Source organism: Octopus bimaculoides, chromosome 7 (genome assembly GCF_046866305.1).
Source record: "Octopus bimaculoides isolate indiv1 chromosome 7, ASM4686630v1, whole genome shotgun sequence".
Classification (NCBI taxonomy): domain Eukaryota; kingdom Metazoa; phylum Mollusca; class Cephalopoda; order Octopoda; family Octopodidae; genus Octopus; species Octopus bimaculoides.
In genome coordinates, this window is record NC_142934.1 from 73933154 (window position 1) to 73944965 (window position 11812).

General features: G+C 37.2%; 1 protein-coding gene across 1 annotated transcript in view; it reads left to right on the plus strand.

Moving 5' to 3' along the window:
• LOC106876492 (dolichyl pyrophosphate Man9GlcNAc2 alpha-1,3-glucosyltransferase) overlaps positions 1-10337 on the plus strand; it is a 33265-nt gene extending 22928 nt beyond the window's left edge. Inside the window, exons 7-14 of the mRNA XM_014925055.3 lie at positions 2150-2332; positions 3412-3547; positions 4599-4684; positions 5387-5471; positions 5678-5748; positions 6898-6966; positions 9053-9209; positions 10012-10337. Of these exons, the coding sequence (XP_014780541.1) occupies positions 2150-2332; positions 3412-3547; positions 4599-4684; positions 5387-5471; positions 5678-5748; positions 6898-6966; positions 9053-9209; positions 10012-10281 (1057 nt within the window). The 3' untranslated portion in view covers positions 10282-10337. The remainder of the gene's footprint in view (positions 1-2149; positions 2333-3411; positions 3548-4598; positions 4685-5386; positions 5472-5677; positions 5749-6897; positions 6967-9052; positions 9210-10011) is intronic.
• Positions 10338-11812: the final 1475 nt, after the last annotated feature.

Consider the following 11812-nt stretch of genomic DNA (forward strand, 5'->3'; position numbering starts at 1 on the left):
GTTACAGCCCATGTTTCACTGCCATGTAGCATGGCTGTTCGTACGCATGCGTCATACAGTCTGCCTTTTACTCTGAGTGAGAGTCCCTTTGTCGCCAGCAGGGATAAGAGCTCTCTAAACTTTGCCCAGGCTATTCTTATTCTAGCAGCTACACTTTCAGCGCACCCACCCCCACTACTAACTTGGTCGCCCAGATAGCGGAAGCTATCGACTACCTCTAGTTTTTCACCCTGGAATGAGATAGAAGTTGTTTCCTGTTTGTTTACAATCTTTATTGCACTTGAACATCTGCCACAAACAAAAACTAACTTGCTAGTTAACCTGCCTTTGATGTTGCTGCACCTCTTATGTGTCCATAGCTTGCACCGGGTACATCTTATAGAGTTACTACCTACTCCTTTTCTACATACTGAGCAGGGCCATCTACCTGAAGGGGTTTGTGTTTTATCTACCTTCCTACTTATTAGGATTTTGGCTAGGTTGACTCTAAGGCCCTTCAATTCTAGACCTTGCTTCCACACCTGAAACTTCTCCTCTAGTTCTGATAGTGACTCCGCAATTAGGGCAAGGTCATCAGCACAGAGGAGCTCCCAGGGGCAACCTGTCTTGAACTCCTCTGTGATTGCCTGGAGGACTATGATAAATAAGAGGGGGCTGAGAACGGAACCTTGGTGGACCCCTACCTCTACCCGGAATTCAAACAATATAAAATTTCACACACCCTATCTCTACAAACCAAACTACATCTCTTCCTCACATTTCTTCTTTTTCATGCACTACACTCATGCTTATCTGTGCTTCCCAATCCTGACTTCACTGCCCTGCTCACTGTATCATTGTTATCCTGTTGTCCTCCACCTCCTTTATATACTCACTACATTCTCCACCTCCAACACTCCTTGCATTCATGTGAAGTCCCTACTCCCTACTCATGCACCCTTGGCAATACTCTATTATCCCATTTATATTCTGATTCCCATACCTTGAGAGTATGCCCTGACACTTCACCATCTCTCTCCTGCTCTCTCTCTTGCACTCTCACCTTCTCACTCTCTTCTACTCTCTCTCATTCTTGATCACTCTCTCTCTCTCTCTCTCGCTTTCTTCTTCTGACTGGGTACCCATGTATCTCCCCTACAGCAACACACTGTTTCTGTTCTCATTCTTGATCTCTCTCTCTCTCTCTCTCTCTCCCACTCTCTCTTTGCCTTTCTCTGACTAGGTAACTATGTATCTCCTCTACAGCAAGGCACCTGTTTCTGTCCCTCTGTCACACTCTAACCTCTCATCACCTGGCATAAAACCACCTCTTCCAATGCCCCGCCTCTCAAAGAATCTTTGTCTTGCAAGTTGCTTGGTGATCCCAGCAGTCCACACTGTAAGGTGGTTGGTTTTAGGAATGGCATCCACCTGTAAAAACCATGCCAAGACAGACAGTGAAACTTGGTGCAGTCTTCTATCAAGCCATCCAACTGATGCCAACATGGAAAATGGACATTAAATGATGATGACTATGATAATACAGGTTTATCAATACTGTACTATTAAATTGGGAGGTCCAACAAACTAGTCTGGCTGCAGTAGGAATTTAAAATTCCTGTTCATAAATTAGTGCAGATTATAAAAGGTTTTGGACCATCAGTATCCAAACAGTGACTGTTCTACCTGTATATGTTTATGGATCATCTCCTAAGTATAAAGATCACAATTTTCATGTACCTTTCTCTCTCTCTCTCTCTCTCTCTCTCTCTCTCTCTCTCTCTCTCTCTCTTTCTTAGTAATTTAAGTCAAAGTTCTCACTCAATAAGTCTTAGGTTCACCTCACCACAAACAATTAGGTATTATTGAAATCCAGAAAATATATTGTCACCAACGTATTGCATTTTCTTCTTCCTTCCATCCTTTCTATCCATCTCTTTCATTTTATCTTTCTATCACTGAAATAGAGAAATATCCCTTAGTCTTGGTGTTCTCTTTTTATCTCTTTGAATTTCAATACATGAAAATTCTTTAAGAGAAGATATTTTTGAAATTGCCCATCTCACTGTATGCCACCACCACCATCACCACCACACTACCATCACCATCATCATGATATTAATTTATGTTGTTTTATTTCTTTATTTATAACTGCCTTAACATTATCCATGTACAACTGTGTCAGTCTTGGACTGGCCCTGTGGGGTATTTTGGCATTGGCACAAGATAAGGACGTTCTCGGCGCTGTTGCATTTATATTGGCTCTTTGCTATAAACAAATGGAACTTTACCATTCCTGGCCGTTCTTCTGCTACTTACTTGGCAAATGCATTTTCAACAAAAAAGAAAACAGGTAAAATTGTATTTCATATTTGATATATTTTGTTTGATAAGGGGAAATAATGCTGAGCTTCATTATATTTATAGTTATTGGCAAAGTGACAAGCTTGCAGGATTGTTAGCAGATCAAGAAAATGTTTAGCGACAGTTCTTCCATTTTGTTACATACTGTGTTCAAATCCTATCAATGTCAACTTTATTTTATCAACCCTGAAAGGATGAAAGGCAAAGTTAAATACTGGGGTTGATCTAATCAACTTCCAGTCCTTAAAAATTGCTGGCCTTGTGCCAAAATTAGAGGGAATTGTGATACCTCATTTTTAAAATTTTTTATTATTCTGAATTCCTTTCCTATTAATTTCAACATCCTGTTAACTATTTGCTTCCCAAAGTTTGTGGTTCCATCCAAAGCTAGAAATTATTATTATTATTAAGGGGTGAGCTGGCAGAATCATTAGCATGCCAGATGAAATACTTAGCGGCATTTTGTCTGTCTTTATGTTCTGAGTTCAAATTCTGCCCAGCTTGACTTTGCTTTTCATCCTTTTGGGGTCGATAAATTAAGTACCAGTGAAACACTGGAGTTGATGCAATCGACTGGTCCCCTCTCCCAAAACTTCAGGCCTTGTGCCTATGGTAGAAAGGATTATTATTATTAATATTAGGGTGATGGATTGACATGGTCGTTTGAACAAGTCTTGTATTTGTTCTGGCTTTTTGTATTCTGAGCTCAAATCCTGTTGAGATCAACTTTGCCTTTCATCCATCTGGGGGTGGGTGGGGGTCAATAAAATAAAGTGGCAGTCATATACTGGGGCTGATTTAATCCTCGTATAATAAGTAGTCGTAAGTGAAGAAGGAGATAAGAGAGACAAAAAAAAAAAATGAAAGAAGCAAGAACAAAGGAAACGTGAAGGAGGAAGAGAAAGAAGGAAATAAAATGAGGAATAAGAGATTAACTGTAATGTACTTGAGTGTATGTGTGTGTGTGTATTTTATATTGGTACAAAATAAAATTCAGAACTTATGTCATCAATATTGTATCATTAATGAATGATAAGGTCTATTTATGTTTTTCAATTCTCTTCCCAGGTTTCTAAAGTTGGTCCGGTTATCTGTAGCAGTACTCGGAACTTTTAGTCTCTGCTTCTTGCCGTTTTTCAAACAGAAAGGTAGCATCTTTCAAGTCTTGCACAGATTATTTCCTTTTGAAAGAGGTCTGTACGAGGTAAGAATCAGTTTGATTGAAATTTTATTTTTTAATTCTTCAGTTTGATTGATTTATAGTTCAATTTGTCCATTGAATTTAATTGTAGTAAAGGTAGAGAATCTAATTAATTTCTCATCTTCATTGATTTTGCATCCATTTTTTCCATGCTAGTATAGGTTAGACAAGACTTCAGGACATGTTATCTTAAAGGAGATGTCCTTGTCATTGACTCAAACCTGTTTCCAAGTAATGTGTGTATTTCCTTAGTTGTTTGCACAATGAACAGCTGAATGTCCAAACATGTTTTGATCGCAGACACAAAAATAGACATTGTGTGCACACACCATCACATTTGTGTGTATACATTCATAAATGGTCGGTGGAAAAAAAAGGAAGTTCTCCTCAGACCAGGGATCTGTGTTGATAGCTTGCAACATTGTAGATTCTGCTAAAGGCAGCAAGAGCCAGTTGTTGGTTTTAAATTGCATGAAAGATTAAGTCTGCCACCCAAAACAGGAACAAGTCCTCTGACAGTTTCTGTTCACTAAATTATACTGACATAGTTTTTGTCTACTTGTGGCTTTCATAGAAAATACTTGTCCAAGATGTTGCTTAGTGGTATTGAACTTTGAACCCTGTTGTTACAAAGAGAACTTCTTAACCTCACAGCCATGTTTGTGTCCTACACAGCATCATCATCAAGTTCCCTTAAATGATGCAGTGGGGTGCCACTGTAGATGCTTTTGCATTTGGCTGTCACTATTGGTCTCTGTTCTCTGTCATGCACAGCAGGGTCACAGTGTTGTGAACCATCCAGTTGTTGATGTTGTCAGACCGAGATTTTCTCTTTCTCTTTCCTCTTCCAACTGTGTGCTGCAGGATGGTTTTGGACAGGGAGTTGTGGTGACTATACCAAGCAAGCTTTCATCTTTTTACCTGCACAAGGAGCGATTCCTGTCTGCCAGCATGTTTGCTGATAAAGCTGTTTGTTTTGTGCTCTGCAATTCATATTAAAGACAAATTAATTGTATTTTTTATGTGTTATAAACCTTCTGTTTATCTTTTACAGGATAAAGTTGCTAATTTCTGGTGTTCAATCAGCATTTTTGTGAAGTTAAAAGATATGTTTCCTCAGAAATCTTTGATTTATCTATGGTAAGATGTTGTTTACTAATTTAATAGATTTTTTTCTCCTTATGAACATCATGAGCCTCACCATCAGGGTCCTTTCTGTATCACACACTATAGTCTTGTGCTGCAACTGCACTCTCTGCCAGACTATTTCCTGTCCTTGGCTAGTTGTTTGTTTCGAAAAGAACTTTCTGGAAATGTTCTGGCCATGTTCCAAAATTTGAAATTATTATTATTATCATTTTAAGGTGGCGAACTGACAGACCTATTAGCACACTGGGGAAAATGCTTAATGACATTTCATTCATCTTTAGTTCAAATTCTGTCATTCATCCTTTCAGGGTTGATAAATTAAGTACCAGTTGAGTATTGGGGTCAATGTAATTGACATCATCCTCCCCACAAATTTCAGGCTTTGTGCTTATAGTAGATAGGATTGTCATTATTAAGGCAGCACTCTGGCAGAATCATTAGCTCACTGGGCAAAATGCTTAGCAGTGTTTCATCTGTCTTTATGCTCTGAGTTCAAATTCTGCTGAGGTCAACTTTGTTTTCATCCTTTTGGGGTTGATAAAATAATTACCAGCTGAATACTGGAACTGATATAAGTGACTTACCCCTCCCTCAAATTCATTGACCTTGTGCCAAAATTTGAAACCATTATTATTATTATTATTATTATTATTATTTTAATTTTTATTATTATTATTATTATTATATTTTCAGCTTGTCAGTCACAGCAGTGTGTCTGTTACCAAGTGGGTTAAATCTGCTCAGCCGACCAGCCTTGTCCAGATTCAAACTGACACTGGTAAGTTTCATGTAAATTGTCCCCCAATTTGCTTTCTTGTTTTTCTTTTTTAGAAAAGTTTTTGCAACTTTGTACATTTGCATATCTTGGGTAGGTTTGATGCCTTGCATGACTCTTCGAGTAAGGGTCTTCAATTGTAGCCTTGAGTTGACCAATTTGGTAGACAGACACTGTTTGAATGCTGAAGCTTTTTTCTTTTTTCACAGGCTAGTTCTTCATTGATATTTTTCCTGTTTTCATATCAAGTTCATGAAAAATCTATCCTCTTAGTTGCTCTGTAAGTATTTGTCACTATATAATTTTCTAATGTATGTGTGTGTTGTGTTGTTTGATTGATTTTGACATGGCCAATATTGAACAAGAGTGACATAACCAGTTCAATCAATTCCATCATCATTAATATTTAACGCCTGTTTTCTATGCTGGCATGGGTTGGATGGCTTGACAGTAACTGGCAAGGCCAGGGGCTACACCAGTTTCCTTAGTCTGTTATGTTAAGGTTTCTACAGCTGGATGCCCTTCCTAATGCCAACCATTCAACAGAATGTAATAGATGCTTTAACATGACACCAGCACTAGTGCCATGTAAAAAGCATATACATTCACCCAGAGTATATAATGGAGTCAAGTCAGAAAGATGAAAGTAAATTTTAGTTTTGTCTTTTTTTTTTTCTTTTTACTCATCTTTGGCAACTGAGTGGACTGGAAGAATGTGAAATGAAGTGGTTTGCTCTAGAACATAATGCAACACTCTAACCACTAAGCCATGCTCCTCCACTTTCATCTTCAATAAGTCAACCATACTTGTGTCACTAATAATGTTCTGTTTCATATCTCCTGATCTTGACAATAGTCATCCATCCATCCATCCATCTCTCTCTCTCTCTCTCTCTCTCTCTCTATCTATCTATCTATCTATCTATCTATATATATATATATATATATATATATATATATATATATATATATAGGTGCAGGCATGGCTGTGTGGTAAGAAGCTTTGCTTCCCAATCACATGGTTCTGGATTCAGTGCCACTGTGTAGTACCTTGGACAAGTGTCTTCTACTATAACCTTGGGTCAACCAAAGCCTTGTGAGTGGATTTGGTAGACTGAAAGAAGCCCATTGTATATATATATATATATATATATATATATATATATATATATATATGTGTGTGTGTGTTTGTCCTACCACCATCACTTGACAACTGATGTTGGTGTGTTTATGTCCCTGTAACTTAGTGGTTTGACAAAAGAGACCAATCAAATAAGTACTAGGCTTAAAAAGTGTAAGTACTGGAATTGATTTGTTCGACTAAAGGCAGTGCTCCAGCATGACTGCAGTCAAATGACTGAAACAAGTAAAAAAAATAAAAGAATATATTTATTGTAAAATTTTATTTTTCCCTCTCCATTTTTTTCAGCCCTTTCTGCCTGCTTCTACCAAATTATCCATTCCTTTCTTTCTGGTTTCTGCACATATCAACATTGAGGTAAGTAATATAAAAAATACAATGTTTTATACTGCTATCAGTTAATTATTTAAAGAACAGACTACTATATTCAGTCCCAGCTTGCAGTTTGGGATTGGCTTGGTAAGATGAAATGGAATATGTTACCGGAGTATCAGTATGGTATCTCAATAATATAATGTTCGAACACATTTGAGATAGTTACAAGAAGTAAAAAAGCTGTTACAAAAAAAAGAAAATAAATAAATAAATAAAGGCACAAGTGTGGCTGTGTGGGAAGATACTTCCCAACCACATAGTTCCGGGTTCATTCCCACTTGGGTAAATGTCTTGTACTACAGCCTCAGGCCAATCAAAGCCTTGTGAGTGGATTTGACAAATGGAAACTGAAAGCCTGTTGCATGTATATATATATATATATATATATATACAGTTCTTCATTACCAACTTTCTCACCTATATATATATATATATATATATATATATATATATATCGCCATGATAGATCGCTGACCACTACATTTATATTTTTTTTCTCCTTGTTTCCTTATTTCTTTCTGTGTTCCTTTCAGTTGAAGAGCGTAGCTCGAAATGTTAAAGACTTTTTCTATTCCCAAGCGTTAAACTAATACATCCATTTGTTGTTTACACAACCTGTCCTCGTCTGTTGTTTTTTTCGTAAATTCTCCCTTATATATATATATATATATATATATATATATGCGTGTGTGTGTTTGTCACCCCATCACTGCTTGACAACCAGTGTTGATGTGTGTCCCCATAACTTAACGGTTCAGTAAAAGACACCGATAGAAAAAGTACTTGTCTTAAAAATAAGTCCTGGGGTCGATTTGTTTGACTAAAACCTTCAAGGCATTATTCCTGCATGGCTGCAGTCAAATGACTGAAACAAATAAAAGAATTGATAAGTGCAGATGTGGCTGCATGCTTCACAACCATATGGCCTTGGTTTCAATCCTATTGTATGGCATCTTAGATATGTATCTTTTTTTATGGTACTGGGTCAACCAAAGCCTTGTGAGTAGATTTGGTTGACGGAAAACTGAAAGAAGCCTGTGACATATGTATAATTACATATATGTATGTGTCTGTGCATGTTTTGTGCTTGTGTGTACCCTTGTCTTGACATCATAGTTGTAAATGAGCATCACTGTCATACAAGTGATGCTGTTCATTTCCAGTCTTCTGTGAAGAATACATCTTGCCATAGGGAAATATAATACCCTGCTTTGAAACAGATGAAGGTTAGTGACAGGATGTACTTCCCTTTGAAAACTTTACAATTACAATGGGGGAATTTGTTTGACAGCCAGATAGGCTGAGCCTTATTACATACACTTGTGATATAAAATCCCTAGTGTAGTAATAGTAAGATATGACCATGCTGTTAGTAATGTAGCACCTTAAACTTAGCCATTTTGGCTCGCATTAACACATAAGTTGTGTCATGATATTACAGTGGAAGGAAAAAGAAAAAAGTTAGTTTACTTTTTTTGGATCCAAGTGCTGGTGCCATGTTAAAAGCACCCAGCACACACTGTAAAGTAGTTGGCATTAAGCCATAGAAACCAAGCCAAATCAGACTAGAACTTGGTGCAGCTCCCTGACTTTCCAGCTCTGGCCAAACTGTCCAACTCTTGCCAGTATGGAAAAGGGACATTACAGGATGGTGATGATGTCCTAAACATCAATGTTTGTTTTCAGATAGCCCTCATTTCATGTTCTGAGTAATATGTAGCTCTCTTTTCATATCTCCCAAGTTTGAAAAATATTAAGAATGTATATTATATTTGATGCATGGATACTAAAGAAATATGTCCTGTGCATTACATATTATACACAGAACAGGTAAAGGTTTAAACAACAACAACACACACATTTATATGAATGGTACAATTTATGGTTCACACATTTGGACATGCTTTAAAAATCGATGCAAATAATTCCAGCTGCAGCTCGGTCTTTTTCTTGATATCATTTTGAGAATATTATTAGAGACACTAAAGAGAATTTGTAAGTTATTTTGGTTGAACCTTATTCTTGAAGTTTATATGCAACTAAGCCGTTTCCTTTTCTGTTCTTTTAGTATGTTCCCATTGCTTGTGAAAGATGGCCTCATCTTGCAGTATTTTAGTTGTCAAGCATTGTTTGCACTTGTTGTACTCATGCTATACAAAATAATGCCAGACCAAGTCTCTAAGAAGAGAAGTAATTTACTCTTCAACTGGTTACTTCGATGCATGGTAAGTGGGAAAATTTTTTACTGTTATAAAAATGTCTTGAAGGTATAGTAATTTGTTATTGATTTCAATAGGAGCTAATGGTGAACATCGTTAATATCTTTTGATTAGCTTTTCTTTAGTCTATTACTGTTTGTGTCTGGTACACTCTACCATCACCCTGTGTTGCTTGTCTTTCTCTCTCAGGCCACTTGTCATTGTGTGACAATTTGGGCAAATGTCTTCTACTCTAGCTCTGGGCTGAACAAAGCTTTGTGAGTGAATTTGGTAGATGGAAATTGAAAGAAGCTCATTTTGTACATGCACAAATGCATGTGTGTACCCTTGTTTTGATACTGTGTCATGGTTGTAAATGACCATTAATTTGTTCATTTCCAGTCTTCCATGAAAAACATGTCTGGTCATGGGGAAATATTACCTTGTTTGGAAACAGGTGAGAGCTGGCAATGGGAAGGGCATGCCTCAACAAATTACACCTGACCCATGCAACCATGGAAGAGTGGCTGTTAAATGTTGATGATGTCAGTAAAACACACCTTGCCAATTAATGAGCCTACAAGTAGATCTCTCTCAAAACACATCCTATCCTGTCATCTTAAAAAAGCAGTGATATATTTTGACTTCATTCAGGGAATGTTTTTAATCACAAGTATGTTCAATGACCTGGTGTTAAACATGAACAACAACACATATTTGCTCTTTATTATAAATACATTAACTTTTCAGTTTAGATATTGTTGACAATCTGTTGTGTGCATTTTTTCTGTTTTGTTTTTGTAAACATAAATTTCTTTTACTCTTTCAGATGCTCTTGTCTGTATCAATTGGTTTAGCTCTGAGCATAGTTTCCCTGGTTGTTGAGCCACCTAATGATAAACCCGATCTCTTCGCTGTCTTCATTGCAGTCTACTGTTGTGGTCATTTCTTAATGTTTCTCATCTGTTTACACTACATACAGTTTACACTTGATAGACCTCGGTCAAATCCTGTGAAGTCAAACAGTTCTCCAAGAAAAAACGGACCACCAGAACGTAAAAAGGCCTCAGAAGGTCATAAAAAAATTAAAAAGCATTAAATTTTTTTTTTTTATGATATCAAGGTAATAAAAAAACATTTTTTAATTAAAAGTGATGTGGGCTTTGAAATTCTTATTTACTTTATGACTGTGTGACTGAGAAGTTTGCTTTTCACCCACCTGGTTTCAGGTTCAGTCCCACCATGTAGCACCTTATGCAAGTGGTTTCTGCTATAGCTGTAGGTTAGCCGAAGCCTTACGAGTAGATTTTTGTTGATACAAACTGAAAAAAGCCTGCCTGGAGGTGTCTGTGTCCCTTTTTCTTGTCATTATGCGGTAGTTATAAGTAAGCTTCATCATCATACAAACAGTGTTGCTTCCAGTCTTCTATGAAAACGTCTAGTCAAGAGTAAATATTACCTTACTTGGAAATTGGTGAGGGCTGCTAACAAGTAGGGTGTCAGCCTGTAGAAAACCTGTCTCAAAGAATTCCATTTGACCCATACAAGCATGAAACAGTAGATATCATCATCATCATCATCTTATAACATGTTTTTTTCATACAGGCATGGGTTGACAGGAACTGGTAAGTCAGAAGAATGCACCAAACTCTGCTGTCTGTTTAGGCATGGTTTCTCTGGCTGGATGCTCTTCCTAATGCCAACCACTTTAGAGAGTGTACTGGGGGCTTTTTACAGGGCGCCAGCAGCAGTGAGTTCACTGAGTAACTTGCGAACAAGACCCCTTGACTGGGGTGGGGGAGTAGTTTTGGGGCACAGGAGAAAAAGTGTTTTGTAATAGAAGAGAAACATGGCCACCTCAGATGGAGAAGAGAGGGAGAGAAAGATGGTAGAGATTAGATGGAGTGGTGGCAGGGGCCCTATATTTGAGTTATAGGGAGGTGTATATAGTGAAGTAGACCAGAAATTAGAGAAGGTAAGATCACAAAATTGCAAAAAGAAAATGGGAGCTGGGTGGTGGGAAGGGATAATTATATATTCTGTGACTTTATAATTACCACTGGTGGATTGGCAGAATTGTTAGTATTGGTAAGTAAAAGCGCCATGTAATATTTCTTCTAGCATTTATATTCTGAGGTCAACTTTGCCTGCCATCTTTACAGGGTCAATAATGTGAAGTACCAGTTAAATACTGGAGTTGATGTCATTAAACAGTTATCCCTAACCTAAAAATTGCTGGTCTTGTGTCTAAATTACTCCTGTTAAAAGATTTGTGTCTGTAGATGCAGTAGAGCATTTGATTAAATGGTTCAACCAGGATTTATATCTATTTATGAAAGGCATCTGCTTTTCTTTTCCGTCTGTCACTGGCAACATCATACACCAATAGATAAAGGATTGAAAAAATGAAATACTTCTCTCTCTCTCTTTAAAGATAGGCTTAGGCTGAAATGTGAAAAAAAAAAATATTTACCCAATGGCATTCAAACATGAAATATATTCTTCACCAATAAAAGTTTTTTGTTGACACAGACTACCAGTAATTTCCCTGAATTGTGTTTTAACATTTACTTTCATTTGTTTCCATTCAGAGTTCAAATTTTGCCAGAGATGACTGTCTTTCGTATCTT